Genomic DNA, 16560 nt, shown 5'->3' with positions numbered 1-16560 from the left:
AGGGATGGTCCGACAAGATTAAAGCGGCAAATTGAATAGCATTGACAGCCACCTCCGAAACCGCAAACACGAATACACTCTTTTTTTTTTTTTTTTTTTTTTTTTTTTCAACATAATTTTGGGGCTGAAGGTGAATGTTCTCATTTTTTTTTTTAATGCGATTTGAGTCTTAAAACGTTCTTAGCTTGTTCTTACGTTTGGATGGTAGAGTAATTCAATAAATCAACGTTAGAAAAATGTCCCTAAGTATTTGAGTTAATTGTCCTGTTAAGATGACAGTTTTACCTCTCTTTTTACCTCTTTTACAGCCTCCTAGTTAGCTCAGTGGATAGACCGCTGGACTGTTTTGCGGGAGGTCGAGAGTTCGAGCCCCCGCCAGACCAGGTTTTAAAATAATTGAGAAGAATATGCTACCTTTCTATAACCTTAAGAAATGGTTCGATATTCTAGGTCCCGTCTACTGCAGGGTTAGGGGTAGGTGTGTGATGGATGTCCTCCCCTGGGGTGGGATGGGTGGGTTGGGGTTGGTTTAGGTGGGTGAGCCTAGCAGGGGACTACGTGTCCTATTGTTCTCTCGCCTATACAATGTACGAATCTATACAAATACCTTTATTTATACTTCATGATACTTTATTTATTTATTTATTTATTTATGGCAGCACACAGACTGTGGGGCCACCACTGGGGAAAGCGACTGTTGATGACTTAGGAACCAGTCCCGGCTCACTTCTGCTGAGGAAAATGTAAATTAGTATGGACGCCAAAGAACACTTGTATAAAGTACTTGTTATTGGGGAATATGGAGTTGGTAGGTCTTTTAACGATGATCCTAACTTTAAATATCATCTGTTGATTGTTATTTTCTCTGTCTTTTTTCAGGGAAGGTAAGCGAGGATGATGGTCACTTGGCTCTTGGAGACTTCCGTCTGCTGTGATTTTTGCTCACTTTCGATATTGTTCTTAAATGTTGATGCTTTTGTTTCTCTCATGTTTTATCACCAAAGACGTCAATTATCCGGAGATACACAGAAGGTTGGTAGGAATCGAATGTGGCTTGTTTGTCACGAGATATTAAGGTCACATGCATCTGTCTTCGCCTGACCATGGAGTCAATTTTCCTAACTCGTGATTTCCCGCTCCACACCATAGAGTTGCTTTAATGATATCAGTAAAATATTCTTTGAATTATCGATTAAGTAATTTGCATTTTTAGTAATTATTATTTCCGTTTTAAGTGTGTGTTTTTTAGTTGCAATTCTTCCGGTAAACCGGCAACCCTCGGAAAAAAAAAAAAAAGAAGACTTTTTATTGCTTTCTAATTCATTGTGCATATAAATGTGTCGTATTAATAAGTTATTCCTGCTAACTTTCTCTTGATTTGAAAATCAAACGATGAAAAGGTAGCTGTTGATATTAAATTTCTCTTGTAATCTCATGATTTCTGATAAATTGGTTCATAATTTATTGATAATTATTAATTAACAATTATTTCAATAGTAGTGATTATCACACTGTTGATGAATTGACGTTGTCAACCCCACAGACCTCGACTTGTTTAACTAATAATTGACAAACTGAGGCGAAAAGCAATTCAACAACACATGATCTACAAATAGATTACATGTTGCCATCAAGAACAATATAGTGGCTCACAAGGAGCAGTTACATTTTGATGTCTTCTGTTATCTGTTATTAGTATAATTTCAGAGCTGAGCAAAGAGTTTCCAGCAATCTGATTGGTCAAGCGGTTCCTTATATGACGCTATATAAACCGCTCCGCGTGGTTTATATAGAACGTTCAACTAAAATGTTAATAAATGTTACTAAAATGTTATGATTTTAGATATTTCTCTGTTGTTCAGCTCTGAAATTATACTAAAACAATTATTCACCTCAGGTTCGGTGAATATTGTTGAATAATCCCCGAGACGAAGTCGAGGGGATTATTTGACGATATTCACCTCGCCTTCGGCGAATAATTGTTAAATGTACACACCTATGGCAAGTTGCATGTTTCATGTGTTAAAAAAAGCAAAATGCTGTAAAAACGATATCTATCCTGCAATCCTCCAATAGGTCATAGTAAAAACAAAGCAAAATCCTTACTGAAGGAAGCTTATCGTATGATATTGGAAGATAGAAGTACGGATGACTACTCGCTGTCAACAACATTTTACTTTATTTATTCTTACTGCATTTTGACGTCTTCCCTGATCTGGACAGACATATGACAATGTGGAACCCAATAGCCCATTTCCGAATTACCCTTGGCCTCATTTTCAAAACGAGGCCTGGTGCTCAACCAATCTTGTGAAAATGAGTTTAATTTGCATGTGAATGAAAACTTTTTATCATATGAAAGGATGAGCACCAGAACTCGTTTTGAAAATGAGGCCAAGGGTAATTCGGAAATGGGCTATTGTTAAATTTATTGTATAACTTGGTGATATCTTTGAGGTTAAATGTGTTTTACTTGCATTTGAACTTACCCATGTCTACTTTTTATACCAGGGTCCTTCTCACCAAATTATAAGCTTACAATAGGAGTTGATTTTGCTTTGAAAGTCCTCTACTGGGATGAAATGACAAAAATTAATCTACAGCTTTGGTAAGTAGATGGCATTTATGGAGAAAACAAGTTATTGATAATCAATGTTACCCCAGTTATCCTTAACCGGGAAAAGAAAAATCCAGCATAAAGAAATAAAGCTAAATTTCAGGAGAGTTTAACCCACTGACTATGAGTGACAAGCTTCTGATTTGCCTCTAGAGGCATTACATGAACAAATTTAATTACCTGAATGCTTTGGCATCAACAGGGTCAGAAAAAGGTCTACTTGACACTCAAAACAATGAAACTTTGAGAACAATTAAGCTTTATAAACTCACTGGTAGATTCTTCGGTATAATTTGTTTGTGTTAATGGTAACATGTTGGCATTTTGCTGGTACCTTTAATTTGACATTATTATCATGTCTTCAGGGATGTTGCTGGCCATGAGAGATTTGGACACATGACCAGGGTGTATTATAAATATGCGTAAGATTTGTTTTGAATGTCTTTCTTTATCTTGATTTTGAGTTGAGTTTATGTCTAAGGCAGGGCTACTAGCTCTAAAGACCTAAAATCAAAAAGTGATCGCTAGAGCTTAGAAATGAAACTTTAGTAGTCAGACCATAAACAGGATGAGGACATTTTGTGCAAAATTACATCTTCATGTGGGAAGAAGGTTGTCTTGCTTTGAATTCAAACAATAATTGACAAAACCCTTTAGTAAGAATGAATTTGCAGGATAGTTTTCCCCATATGTTTCATATCTTTTTCTACTTAATCTTTGTGTGAGCTCTTGTTACTTTAATTGTCACAAAATTTTATGTTTCAAGTCTTTATTGATAACACAGAAACAGCCCCACCTGAACACTCAATTGAAGTCAATAACTTGGCAAAACTATGGAATACGGGGCCTCTTATTTACTTCTCATTGAATTACAGTACATCCCTTTTGTGTTGATCTTCAAAGGATGCTGACAAGGCAGATCTCAGTGGTCTTTTATTATGTAGTTGCTCCATTAACTAGTTATATTTAACAATTATTTGCCGAAGGCGAGGTGGATATCGTCGAATAATCCTCGATACGAATTTGAGGGGATTATTTGACAATATTCAGTGAACCTGAGGTGAATAATTGTTTTAGTATAATTTCAGAGCTGAACAACAGAGAAATTTCTAAAATCATAACATTTTAGTAACATTTATTAACACTATTTTAACATTTTAAACCACGTGGAGCAGTTTATATAGCATCGTATAAGGAACCGCTCGACCAATCAGATTGCTGGAAACTCTTTGCTCAACTCTGAAATTATACCAAATAATATATATATATATATATATATATATGTAATATATAATATAATATATATATGTATATAAAAGAGTTAAACTTGATATCTGTGAAACAGTGCTGAATACATATAGTAGAGCGAGTATAACGTGTGATAGGCAGAAAAAATCAACTACATTTCATCCCTACAGACCTGTTTTGTGGTTGCCCACTTATCAGGGCATTTTATGAGTGGGCAATCCACGAAACAGGTCTGTAGGGATGAAATGTAGTTGATTTTTTTCTGCCTATCACACGTTATATATATATATAATTTTATATATATATATAACTAATACATACCACACATTGTCAAGTGAATAGTGCTTTTTGTGTGTGCTGATTGGCTTGTTTTGGAAGTGAATAGCAAGTAGTATTTGCTCACAAGAAGCAGATGAGGCAAAATTGTGCATGGAGAGTTTAATTTCTGATCATTTTTTGGTATATTAAAAGGAATAAACTAATTTGTTGGTATCTGGGTGGTATATAATTAGTTCTTATTAACCAAGCGGGAGGTCTGTATGGGAGAATCTTGACTGAGGTCGCCAGTACAGACGGAACGCCGTGAGGTCTGTACCAGCGACCGAGGTCAAGATTATCCACGGCATACAGACTGACCTAGCTCGGTTGATGAGATGTTTATTATATGGCTGTGTCTTATATGCCAATGTTTTATATTCTTTGTACCTTTCTTTTCTAGACCAGTCTAGATGCTGGTCTAGATGGGAAAATCTAAACTGCTTTCAATATTGATTTCAGCCAATCAAATTTATGAATTTGGTAGTTCCCAGTCCTTGTGAGACAGCCATATAATAATAAGACAATTATTGACCTCATTGATGCATATTAACAGAATCAGGAAGTAGCTTGGTAAATAACCACCACTTTTCACCTCCACTTCAGTGTATGATGGTTCAATGATAATTTAGAAAAATTAATGCAATACTCTATATGTTTTTTTTTTTGCTATGTACAATTAATTAAAACCTGAGTGTTTTCTTCACAGAATTGCGGCTATAATTGTGTTTGACCTGACAAGGTAAATGGTTGTTTATTATAGTATTCATCTCAGTTTTGAAGTGTTTCACAAAGCTGCTTTCTTTAAAATAGTTTTAAATAATGCTCATTCCAAAAACCTTTGAAAAGTAAGGTAAGTAAAAATACTCAAGCTTTTTTCACTTTGTTTTAACAGACCACTGACGTTTGATGCAGTTCTTAAGGTACATAATTTTTATGTGTTTTTTAAATTTTGCTTTGGGTATATCAGTAAATTTGTGAATTAATATATTATTCATTATTTTAATGTCTTTTTTTTTAACCATGAATTGATTTAAATATAATAACAGTTATTTTGACATTTTATTTTTTATTACTAAGTATGCTTTTTGTTCTTGTTTTCTTCCACTTCAGTGGCACTGGGATGTAAATCAAAAAGTTATGCTGACCAATGAAAAACCAATTCCAGTTCTTTTATTGGCAAATAAAGTAAGGAACATGATTTGCAAGTTATAAAGAAAGCAGCTTTAAATAAATAGTGGTGATTTGGAATTTTTATAAAAATCAAAGTGACTTATTAATTCAAGAGTAGACTGTTCAATTTTATAGCTGATGATGACTCCAAAGTAGAAGTCATATCATTAAATTCTGTATGCTCTTGTTTCACTGTGCACCATGAATGACATGTATGTTCATTTTAGCAGTCTAGTTCCCTCTTTAATCCAATAAAAAAACATCATGTATTTGATATTATCAATAGCTATTATGAAGTTACCATTAAGTTATTTTTCAGAGCATGATGGCTGAAAAGTTCTGGTTTTGATTCCCTGTTCTTCATTCGATGTGATTTGTTTAAAAAGAGAGATGTGCAGATTTATGCATTCCAGTATGGTCAAACACTTTCTCTGAAAGTCATTATAATATTGTAAACTGTTTCAAAGATGAGAGTATTTACAATGAATATTTAATTGAAAGTGAAGGGGAATAACTGGAATAATGGTTTCATTCATTTTCATTTATTGCAGTGTGACTTGAAAGACTATCCTTATGATGAAGAAAGATTGAATCAATTTTGTCAAGAACATGGGTTTATTGGCTGGTAAGGATTATAATCAGTAAGTGTAAATATGATGAAATTGTAGCAGAAGTTACACTTGAGAGATCAGGTAATTTTTGGGCTACTAATTAACAATTATTCGCTGAAGGTGAGGTGAATATCGTCGAATAATCACCAAGATGAAGTCGAGGGGATTATTCGACAATATTTACCGAGCCTGATGCAAATAATTGTTTAGTGTAATTTCAGAACTGAACAACAGAGAAATTTCTAAAATCATAACATTTTAGTAACATTTATTAACATTTTATTTTAACATTTTATATAAACCACGTGGAGCAGTTTATATAGGGTCATATAAGGAACCGCTTGACCAATCAGATTGCTGGAAACTCTTTGTTCAGCTCTGAAATTATACTAAGTGAAGGTAGAATTTTCTAGCTAATTTGGATGAACTGAATTAATTTATGTTCAGAGGTGGAGAAAATTGTTTCCTTGTTAGTTTTCATAATTCTCTTTTTGCTAAAATTTAAAACAAAAACAGTTTCAACAGTTGATCTTCATGAAGGTTAACAAAGGGGCATAAGCATAATGTTTGACTAAGTTTAACTTTATTTTTCATTTCCTTGAAAAAGATACATATAACATAGTTACACTAAGGATAGCGAGCAGTGTTCACAATTACTTTACACTAATTTTTTCTCTGAATCTTGGCTATTAGGTTTCCAACATCAGCAAAAGAAGACCAAAATATTGGTTTGTTTTTACTTTTAGTTTAGTATTGCTAATTGAACCAAGAATTATTTTAAAATATGAGGAATATGTTGTTAAATTTTCAGTAAGTAATGGTTGTTTTTCAACAAAGTGGGGTACATATTTAAGAGCCACTGGCTGTAAATATTGAGAATCCGCTGACAGTTGCAAAATTTCGTAATTCGTTTCATTTTTTCTTAAGGACCCTTGTAGTGAACCTTTTTTGAAAATTATATCAAATAGTGCTATCGCGCTTTTTTTCTCCGAAAAATCGAATAGTTCAAAATACGCCTAAATGGCCATTGTCCCTCCCTTAGAGCAGTGAAAAATTATGCAACTTCGTATGCTACAATGCAAGGTACTCCCACCTATAAATTTTGTGTGCTAGCAGATGGTTCTTTTATCTCTTCGAAAATATTGATTTCTCGTTATGTTGTTACATTTAAGTCTGAATAGTGACCCGTTGAAATAAAGTACTTCGGGTCTCTTTTGCGGAGGCAAAATAAAGGCCTTTAAAAATGTCTTGTATGATATATTTACAAACCAAATATATGTCATCCTAAAGTTTTATCCTTATAGTTTAATTCCTCAAAGTTTCTTTCTTGGCCTGCCATAGGTGGCATGTCCAGCTGTCAAAGAGTACAGGCTAAAAAATGACAAAAAATGTAATGCAATCCATAACACGGCTGTCATGCAAGAGGTCACAGCCAATCTTTCAGCTTGGCCAGGAGTGTACCAAATACGTGACCTCCTGCATGACAGTCATTCAACTGATCGCATTACATTTTTTATCATTTTAGCCTGAACTCTTTCAAAGCTGGACGTGCTGCTTATGGTGGCCCAAGAAAGAAACTTAGAGGACTGAAACTACAAGGATAAAGCTTAAAGAAGATATAAATTTTGATTTGTAAATATATCATACAAGACCTTTTTAAAGGCCTTTAAATGGGTCATGACAGCTGTTCAGCGGTTCGCATTGCAATTTTGACAAAATAGCCCAAACTCTTTTTTAGCCAAGATTGAGAATTGGTGGAATTAAAATAAAAAGATAAAACTTTAAGATGATGTACATTATGATTTTTAAGTATATATGGCAGACCTGTTCATAGGCCACTGAAGTTGACCTATATTTTACCTCTGCAAAAGAGACGTGAAGTACTTTATTTCAATGGGTCACTATTGAGACTTAAACGAAACAACATAACGAGAAATTAATATTTTCGAAGAGATAAAAGAACCATCTGCTAGCACACAAAATTTAAAAGCGGGATTATGTTGCAGCGTACGGAGTTGCTAAAGTTGCATAATTTTTCATTGCTTTACAGGGGGAGGGGGGGACCGGCCATTTAGGCATATTTTGAACTTTTCGATTTTTCGGAGAAAAAAATAGTGTTATAGAACTTTTTTATATAATTTCCAAAAAACGTTCATTAAAAGGGTCCTTTAGAAAAAATAAAATGAATAACGAAATTTTGCAACTGTCGGTGGATTCTTGATATTTGTGGTCAGTGGCTCTTAAGCTTTGGAGAATGCATGTTAACTTGAGAGGTTAAATATGGGCAAAAGCTGCTCCATTCCCTTTGAGTCAAGTATGCTTTTAGAGAGGTACACCATTTACTTGTCACATTTTTGTGAAGTTAAGAAGCACAATTTTGCTTGCAATGGCATGAGGAATTGTCTAGTACATTATTATAGTTAAGGGTCCACAAACACCTTAATTATGGTTTTTTGTAATGGGTGTGTCCCTCCCTTAGCCTCACTTCTCTGCTACTTTATGACAAGCACCAGACTTGAAGTTGAAGTCAAATGTAAAATGTTAATGAAATTCCGTTTCAGATGAAGCAATGCAACTATTGGTGCAAGCCATCTTAAGTGTGTCTGGTGAAAGCACAAAACCTAATCTTGATGATTGTATAGCCTTGCGGGGAACGGTGTTACAGTCTCCAACACAGATGTCTTATGACTCGCGTTATATGGTTGACTTTTCACAAAAGTATCAAACTGATGAAACTTATAGTCAAGCCCTTCCTCCCTCTAAGGCAAGTAAATGTTGTCCTGGCTAGCTGGTTGACTTCTAAAATTATAGATTTAGCTTGTAACTGTACATGCTTAACATTACCTCTATAGCATGTAGCTATTCTTTAGAATAGTCTCTCAACATTGTGTGACCTCCCAAAAAACAGCTGCAAATTTGAAGTTTATCCTTAAATATGAATTTGACTCTTAAACTAACATAAGTGACCAAGACAGACTTTCTCCTCACAATATCTTTACAATATCAAGTAAAATAAGGAAAAGTATCAAATAGGGGATCACTAGTTGATCAAAAACCAAATTCTCAGAACTAACATTATAAGAATTGTAAGGCAGACACAAAGGAGAATTCCTAAATAATGTGACCTTGGAACCTACCAAGGGGAATCCAAATGAGATGTGCTGAGCAGGCTGTGTACATGGGAACCAGGAATTTTGTCAGTGCTCATTGTAATAGCCCATTTCCAAATTGCCTTTAGCTTCTTTTTCAAAGCGAGTCCTGATGCTCATCCTTTTGTATGGTAATAAGTTTTCATTCACATGCAAATTAAACTCATTTTCATATGTATGGTTGCGCACCAGGCCTTGTGTTGAAAAAGAGGCCAAACGTAATTCAGAAATGGCCTATTTTAACAGCAAGTAGATACAGAGGAATGTTACATGGCTGTGCAGAGAAATGAAATTTCTGTTTGAGTATTGGAAAACATTTCACTTGTGTGCTTCACTCACCCGTGAAATACTTTTCAACATGAGAAAAAAAAATTTTTATCTCCAAGCAGCAATGTTATATTCTATTATTATTAATATAAACACCAATGAAAAACCAAACTATTTCAGTTTTGCTACAAAAGGTGGCATTTATTATGTAACTATATTAACAGGTTATTTTTATGTGTGAAAATATCATGTTTTTGTGCGAAAGCTCACCTGGTATTTCACTGGTGTTAATATCATAATATGAAGTGTTTTTTTTTCAGTTTTTATATGGTTATTGTTTGTTTCAAGGTACTTAATATTTTTAGTGTGTATAGGTTAGAGAAAAGCAAATTTTTTGTCAATGATTTTTGTACAAAAATGTTTTCTGAAAATATTTCTTGAATTTTGGAGATAAAAAATTTATGTTAATATAATTATCTATAACTTTCTTGGACTTTGTCAACAACACACATATTTGCGACAAGATCAGTGAATATTTCCCAATAAATAAATGTTTTGACAAGCAAATTGTAAAAGGTTACTTTTATTCAAAACCTGTCCAATAGACTGACTTGTGCGATTTATCTTTACAAGTATCCTTTCCTCGCCACTTAACGGCTGATGAAAACCACTCGCCATCTTCAATAAATCTGGGCTCAGTTGTTAAAGAGCAAATAATGCTGTCCAATGGATAAACCACTATTCTGTGGCTAACCAAATAAGCTGCACTAGCCACTGGATAGAGATTTATCTGGTGGACAGCATTATCCTTCCTTCAAACCACTGGAGCCTGGCCACTAGTCCAAAATCACACCTACAGCTTCCATATGCAAGAGTTTAAACTTTTTATCATTGGATGATAACGCAACACTCATCCTTTAGTATTTTAAGTTTAGTGCCTGTAGCTGAGAGTCTTTGAACAAAGACAGTCTTGAATCCAGCTCACTGAAAGTTCAGTTATCATTTAGGAGGGTCAGGAGCACCAAGGATACCTTCATTTTGCATTACTTGGACTTCTTGTATTCTGACTCCTACTCTCTGCATAACTTTCAAAAATTTCTCACTACAATGGATAGCACAATTATTCTGCGAAAAATAAATATATAAAAAAAATGTTAGAATTGACAGTTTAATGTCACAGCCCACTTGTGAAATTTCTCATCACATGGATGGGAAGCTGTTCCACATTTGGCCTTCTTTATGGGGTATACAAGGCCAGTCTCCCTCCCTGGAAGGGGGAATGCTGGAAGATCTTAGTACATATATTTCTTTGGACACTGAATTAAAGAGCTGTGCATTCAATGAGTTGTTTCAGTAGCTTTTGCTGTGAGCCCAAGTATTTACCACAAAGGGTAATGGTGATCATTTTTTACCTCAATTGTTGAAATCTTTCTGTTGGTGAAGTCATGAATACAATCTGTGAAGCACAACTCTGTCAATTTGTTGTAGTATTGCAGAAAGTTTTGAAACTGCAAAAAAACAAGACATCAAATTCAAAGAGAAGCAATCATAGAATGTACACCATGAATAAGTCATGACATGGTTTAACGAACAACTACAACAAGGGTGTTACGAAAACTAAGACCCTCGAAAATGAAGACCAAAGACCCGTCTTAGTTTTCAAGATTAAGAAAACTAAGACCCCCTAAAATTGAATCTGTCGAAATATAAAGTCAAATTGTAACCAAAACAGGTCTAATCTGTCAAATTATCTCCTGTCTGATCCTTTCCACCGAGTTTTAGGATAAATTTAGGGGTTTTAGTTTTCGTAATCTCAAAAACTAAGACCCTCTTAGTTTTTGTAATTACGAAAACTAAGACCCCATGAAACCAGTCTGTAAAATATCTACAAAGTCGAATTACGACCATTCAAAGACTATAATCCGTAAAACAACCAAAAACTACAATCGTACGTATGCTAGACGAGCCACTTCTTCTAACAATTTGCAGACATATATTTTCAGCATTGTGGCTTAATAAAGACAATGAAAGCCATACACTACCTGCGTATAATAGTACACTGAAAATATGCCTTACCACAATTGATCTTTAATTTTGATGTTTATCCTTTAAATCGTAAAATTGACTTTCCATTGGAGATGGATGTATTTCTACGTGTCTCTGCCATTGAGATTGCATTATCTGTGAGAGTGCTGAATAACTTATGCACACACATAAGGTTTTGGCGGATTGCGCGTGGACATTAAATTAAGAGCTCACAGAAAGCTCACATTCGATAATAAATCCAGTTAGATTTCCCGTGTTACTATAACATCACAAAGCAAAGAAATGTGACAAAAAAAGGGAAGATAAAACGTGATGTCTTCACAAACGGTTTCACAACATGGGGTGTAATCCAGCTGTCAAGGAAACTCTCCTGACAAGTCCAAGCTCCACACAATAAAATTTCCCTGGCAGAATCAGTCACATTTACTGACTTCTACGTTTTGCCGACGGATAATATTAGCAAGCAACAGTAGCCACACTAGTTCCACTTCACAAGTTTCGTTTTTACACACGTTTGTTTTCCAATTTATCCTGGCCACTGCCAGGACAAATTGGAAAACAAACCTTGGGGAGTCGCAAGGAATACCTGGTTGCGATTTCTGGTGTTGGTGATTAACTCCTTTGTTTGGAAACATAAAATCGATGTTAGCGCTTTCCCATATTGCAAGTACAGCAGTGTTTTTGCTTGATTGATTGAATATGAGCTTTCTGTGAGTTCTTAACTTAATGTCCACAGTCGTAATTTGACTTTGTAGACATTTTACAGAATGGTTTGGTGGGGGTCTTAGTTTTTGTAACTACGAAACTAAGAGGGGTCTTGGTTTTTGAAATTACGAAAACTAAGACCCTTAAATTTACTGTTAAATTTGACATACAACTTGGTGGAAAGGATTGGACAGGAGATAATTTGACAGATTAGACCACTTTTGGTTACAATTTGACTTTATATTTCGACGGATTCGATTTTAGGGGGTCTTAGTTTTCATAATCTCGAAAACTAAGACAGGTCTTAGGTCTTAGGTCTTCGTTTTCGAGGCTATTAGTTTTCGTAACACCCACACCAAAACAAATCACTTTAAACAGACATGAGGGACATTAAAAATTCTACCAAATCTGAATTAATAGCTTTATCTATGCAAATAAGCCTTTTATAGTCCACAATTTAGGGCTCTATCCTAAAACTAAGAAGAGAAGGACTTCTAGACACATTGGTAATGCATAATAAAATAAAGTTGAAAAAATATCCGATCCCGTTTTCGGCCTCTGTGTCAAATAATTCCAATGGAAATCCCAAAGAAATCGAAAGTATATTTAAGGCAATAGATCAATGAACCAAAGTCGGCTATATCCTTAAAAATCTTGAAATCAGGGGGTCGAAGAAAAGTTTTTTAGGTTTCTACCTGTTTCACCTCCATCTCCTGATGCTGACTTGGGCCGGACTGCATTATGATCAAGTCTCGATATATATGGCTAGTTAAGGTTTTAAATATTCCAAAAAGGTCTCAAAGGCTGTAGTTAGTGTACTATTATTATCAGCGACTGGCAAACAGGCTCAAAAATACAAAATTTCAGAGTATCTTCCCCTCGTGGAGATCCGCCATATTGATTACAGCTCTAAAGGGTTGATGGTATATGTCATACCCAGTTTCTCCCTGCCATTAACCTCGTTCCCAAGGATTTCTCGGTCATGTTTTTCCGAGTTGGTGGGATCTACAAGGAGACTCGGAGGTAGGAGTGTGTAGGTAGAAAGTGCTATTTCAAAGGGCCTTCAAATTTTTTGGGGTGAATCTGCAAACCACAACACAGCACTGTTTGTCTTGTCCAGAAGACACAGTGATAATTATTGTCCAATTGTGTTTGAACAGTGCCAATAACTGAACTCTTCCCTACCCCACTCAGATGGAAATACTTTTGAAAAACCCCCCTCAGATGAAAATATCTTTGAGGTGATTGCTCTTAAAACAAGTGCTTGAGTTAGACTCATTCCACAGCAGAACTCTTTGATTAAAATATAAATTAATGCTCATAAAATCCTTTTCAAGTAATGTTTTATTCAGTCACTACATATAATTATGTACTGGCTATTTTAATAGTAAATGGTGTATCGATGCAAAAGGTGAAGGAAATATCCACTTCACCTGGGGATATAACTTCACACTTGAGTGAACTTGTTGAACAAGAGTTATAGTCATTCACTTTTTTTCTTCCATGTTGTCATTGTTACAAAATCTCCTTACTACAGTGTAAGTTAATGTTTATATGTTGTATGTAATTACATAATATAACTGATTAATATCTCTGTTGTAGGGCACAATTTTTGATTGATGACAAAAACAATTCAGCAGTTACTTCTAAGCTGAGTTAAACAAAAAAGTCTTTCATGAATCATCAAATGCTTTTTCCTTGAAACCTTTGACAGTCAGGACAAATACAAAGAAGTTGAAATTTTATGCTTTGAGAATCAAAATAAACAGCATTTATGACTGAGGCCTTCTTCAATAATTTTTCAGTTGAGACAAACAATGGTTCTTCATGTACTGCTTTTTCTCTAAAACCTTTGAAAGTCAGGCATTTATGTCTAAGGTCTTCTTAGGCTTTTCTTTCAAGACAAGTCATGCTACTTTCTCAAGGAATAATTAAATTGATTAGCAAATTTTTCTTCGCATCTTTTTGTGGCAATGGCATCCATTTGATCCGCCACACGACGCATAGCTTTCTTATTCATCACAATCTTTCCCAGGCGATTTCTTACTGTGTTCTTTTGCTTTTTAATATCTGTCAGACCAGACTCCTTTTTGCCACTCGCCTTAGAGTGACTTTTACGTTTTCGTTTATTTTTGCCTCCCAAGTCCAGGCCAGTGGCTGCTTCAACCTCAACTTGAATCTCTTTCCAGTCCACTGTAGATGAACCTTTATCTTCTTCAGCATTAACACTTTGGCTGTTTCTTTCTGAAGTTTCAGTGGTGGCATCAGATATAGCATTGTCATGACTCATGGGGCTACCAGTTTCATCTCGTGGTATAATTTTGCCATGGAGGGGGCATTTCACTCTGTCACGTCTGGGACAAAGCTTACCGCTTGGTAAAGGTACACGGCATGACCACTTAACAGGTTCAAAGCTGCCTGCAAATGTGACCATTCGAGTTGGTCTAGCCTCTTTCTCATCGCCGACAAGATATTCACCTTCATGCTCCTTAGATGCCCAGTTGTTATCAAGATACATTTTGACAATCTTATGTGATTCAGCGGATGGGTCTTCCCAAAAATAGAGATCCATGTCAAATGGCACAACTGGAGCTTTTTCAAGTAACCTCTTTTTCCTTTCATCTATTGGTTTCTTAGAATTTTCATCAGGAACTGAAAATGAGTCTGTGTTTGACAGTTTGTCCCTCACTTTAAAGAGAGCAGTAGCACGAGATGTGGGGTCACCCAGTTCCTGGAGATTAGCTCCAAACTTCTTCAGTAAGCTAGTGTCATTCTTTCCAGATATTTTGGATCTTGATTCTGTTCAAAAAGAGAAGAGAATTACACTCAGCAACCAATGTATTTTAGCCAAACCTCAGGTAGAGCCCTTAAAGAAAGAACAATAGTTTGATTCCATAGAGCTACTGCAAAAAAAAAAAAAATAAATAAATAAATAAAAATAAAACACATTTTTGTCACATGAATAGATATTATCACAATCAATAAATAATTTGGATTCTTTACAAAACCTATCCAATGTTTAATGTTTACCGGTGAATGTCTTTTGAGTGCTAGTTGATGGTTTTGGATCCTTTCCAGCTGTTTGGTTTGGAGGAACCAGAAATTCGATATCTTCCCTTTCTGGAACATCTTCAAAATTTTCAGTGTCATCATCTTCATCACTGCTACTCTCTGTTGAAGTGCTTTGACTGTTTTTGGTGTCAGGTAGAGGTGTTATTTTCAACTCCAGGAATTTCGTTTTTGCCATCTCTAATTTCCTTTTAAGATCAATAAGTTCTTGAATTTTCTGCTGTGTTCCTTCTCCTTTAGTCAACACTGAAATCCACTTGTTGATCATGGGTAGATGTTTATGAGTCATTTCTTTGTAAAACTCCCGTGTCGCGTTTAACACAATGCTGTTATCAGTTGTTTCTCTAATTTCCGGTCCAGTCTTGTCTAATCTGATGGTCAGCTGATATGACCTTGTTCCCAATCCATGATCAGTCACCAGCTCCTCATCTGCATCCACTTTAGCAATGCTTTCCTGACTTTGGTCAGGGATTTTTTCTTCTTCTCTACTGTCAGGTGTTTGGTTTCCATTTAAATTCTTGGTGATCTCTGTGGCATCCTGACTTTTACTGGCACCTGTGCCAGTAATCTGTTCAAGTTCAGATAAGGCAGTTTCCTCGGCACAGTGAACCTCATATTCATCTGGGTGGGGCAACAAAAGCTTAAAGCAATTCTCGATTTCGGTAGCACACAATTCCATTTCGCTGATCATTTCTGACATCTCATTTTCAACACGAATAATCTGTCCAATAATAATGTTCCTTTTTCGCCTTTCCCTTTCCTCTACTTGGCGACTTTCAGCTTGACTTCGAGCTAAATGATCACTTAACTCAACGTTTTTAACCCTCTTTAAAAAACTGTAACCTAAATCTAGTTTCTTGTAATGAGGTCCAAATTTCCGATGCCAGCTATCTACGGCCTCCAGGGCTTTCTCCTTCAAAACTTTTGCGGCAGATGCTGGGGGCGGTAGAGGCTGCTTATAATCTGTCTCTAATGTCAGTTCCAAGAATATCTGAAAATCAATCAGCAACATTTCTCTGAAGGCATGGGAACGAAGAAAGAGCTCATTGACGATCTGAAATGAAGAAAGTCGTATTTCTGCGTGGTTCTTCTTCAGCTGTGTTAGAATCAAGTGGTAAGCGTGTTTGACGTAAACATCTGATTTCTTACAGATGTTCTTTAGTTTCTTTAGGAGATCACTGTTCAATGATGGATTACCAGAAGTGGTAAGACTTCCAATAATTTCGCCCAGTTCTTCAAGAAGAGAAAGTTCAGCTGGTACTTCCATGTTGAGGTAAGATTGTTTACCAATTGCTGACAACACAGCTTTTGACTTAGCAGCCGCTCCTTATATTTATTAGACCGCTGTGTTAGCAATTTT

General features: G+C 35.5%; 3 protein-coding genes across 3 annotated transcripts; 1 reads left to right on the top strand and 2 right to left on the bottom strand.

Moving 5' to 3' along the window:
• The first annotated feature begins 597 nt into the window (after positions 1–597).
• Positions 598–9947, top strand: LOC111330420 (ras-related protein Rab-38-like). Its single transcript, XM_088762414.1, has 11 exons — positions 598–808; positions 880–884; positions 1005–1032; positions 2512–2608; positions 2983–3039; positions 4890–4922; positions 5076–5103; positions 5294–5368; positions 5905–5978; positions 6658–6692; positions 8526–9947. The coding sequence occupies exons 1-11, from the start codon at positions 754–756 to the stop codon at positions 8750–8752; spliced, it is 714 nt and encodes a 237-aa protein (XP_088618540.1). The 5' UTR covers positions 598–753; the 3' UTR covers positions 8753–9947.
• Positions 9948–13051, bottom strand: LOC111330419 (mitochondrial import inner membrane translocase subunit Tim9). Its single transcript, XM_022935272.2, has 3 exons — positions 12827–13051; positions 10793–10888; positions 9948–10505 (listed from the first exon to the last, which is right to left on the bottom strand). Exons 1-3 carry the CDS (start codon positions 12869–12871, stop codon positions 10380–10382), a joined length of 267 nt encoding a protein of 88 aa, XP_022791007.2. The 5' UTR covers positions 12872–13051; the 3' UTR covers positions 9948–10379.
• A 406-nt stretch (positions 13052–13457) lies between these two features.
• LOC111330430 (UV-stimulated scaffold protein A) lies at positions 13458–16506 on the bottom strand. The gene is made up of 2 exons (XM_022935286.2): positions 15162–16506; positions 13458–14930 (listed from the first exon to the last, which is right to left on the bottom strand). Exons 1-2 carry the CDS (start codon positions 16465–16467, stop codon positions 14044–14046), a joined length of 2193 nt encoding a protein of 730 aa, XP_022791021.2. The 5' UTR covers positions 16468–16506; the 3' UTR covers positions 13458–14043.
• Between the last annotated feature and the right edge of the window lie 54 nt (positions 16507–16560).

Source organism: Stylophora pistillata, chromosome 6, assembly GCF_964205215.1.
Source record: "Stylophora pistillata chromosome 6, jaStyPist1.2, whole genome shotgun sequence".
Taxonomy (NCBI): Eukaryota; Metazoa; Cnidaria; class Anthozoa; order Scleractinia; family Pocilloporidae; genus Stylophora; species Stylophora pistillata.
Note: the sequence above shows the minus strand (reverse complement) of the source record. Positions and strands in the feature narration are given on the sequence as shown.

What these genes read in the sequence shown, in the direction of transcription:
- LOC111330430 (XM_022935286.2), bottom strand. Translation starts at nt 16,467, where the DNA reads ATGGAAGTACCAGCTGAACTTTCTCTTCTTGAAGAACTGGGCGAAATT. An exon ending in CACTCAAAAGACATTCACCG is followed by an intron (nt 14,931 to 15,161) that starts GTAAACATTAAA and finishes CTTTTTGAACAG; the next exon opens with AATCAAGATCCAAAATATCT.
- LOC111330419 (XM_022935272.2), bottom strand. Translation starts at nt 12,871, where the DNA reads ATGCAGTCCGGCCCAAGTCAGCATCAGGAGATGGAGGTGAAACAG. An exon ending in AGGAGATGGAGGTGAAACAG is followed by an intron (nt 10,889 to 12,826) that starts GTAGAAACCTAA and finishes GTTTTTTTGCAG; the next exon opens with TTTCAAAACTTTCTGCAATA. An exon ending in GAAAGATTTCAACAATTGAG is followed by an intron (nt 10,506 to 10,792) that starts GTAAAAAATGAT and finishes TATTTTTCGCAG; the next exon opens with AATAATTGTGCTATCCATTG.
- LOC111330420 (XM_088762414.1), top strand. Translation starts at nt 754, where the DNA reads ATGGACGCCAAAGAACACTTGTATAAAGTACTTGTTATTGGGGAATAT. An exon ending in AGGGTGTATTATAAATATGC is followed by an intron (nt 3,040 to 4,889) that starts GTAAGATTTGTT and finishes TTTTCTTCACAG; the next exon opens with AATTGCGGCTATAATTGTGT. An exon ending in GAACATGGGTTTATTGGCTG is followed by an intron (nt 5,979 to 6,657) that starts GTAAGGATTATA and finishes CTTGGCTATTAG; the next exon opens with GTTTCCAACATCAGCAAAAG.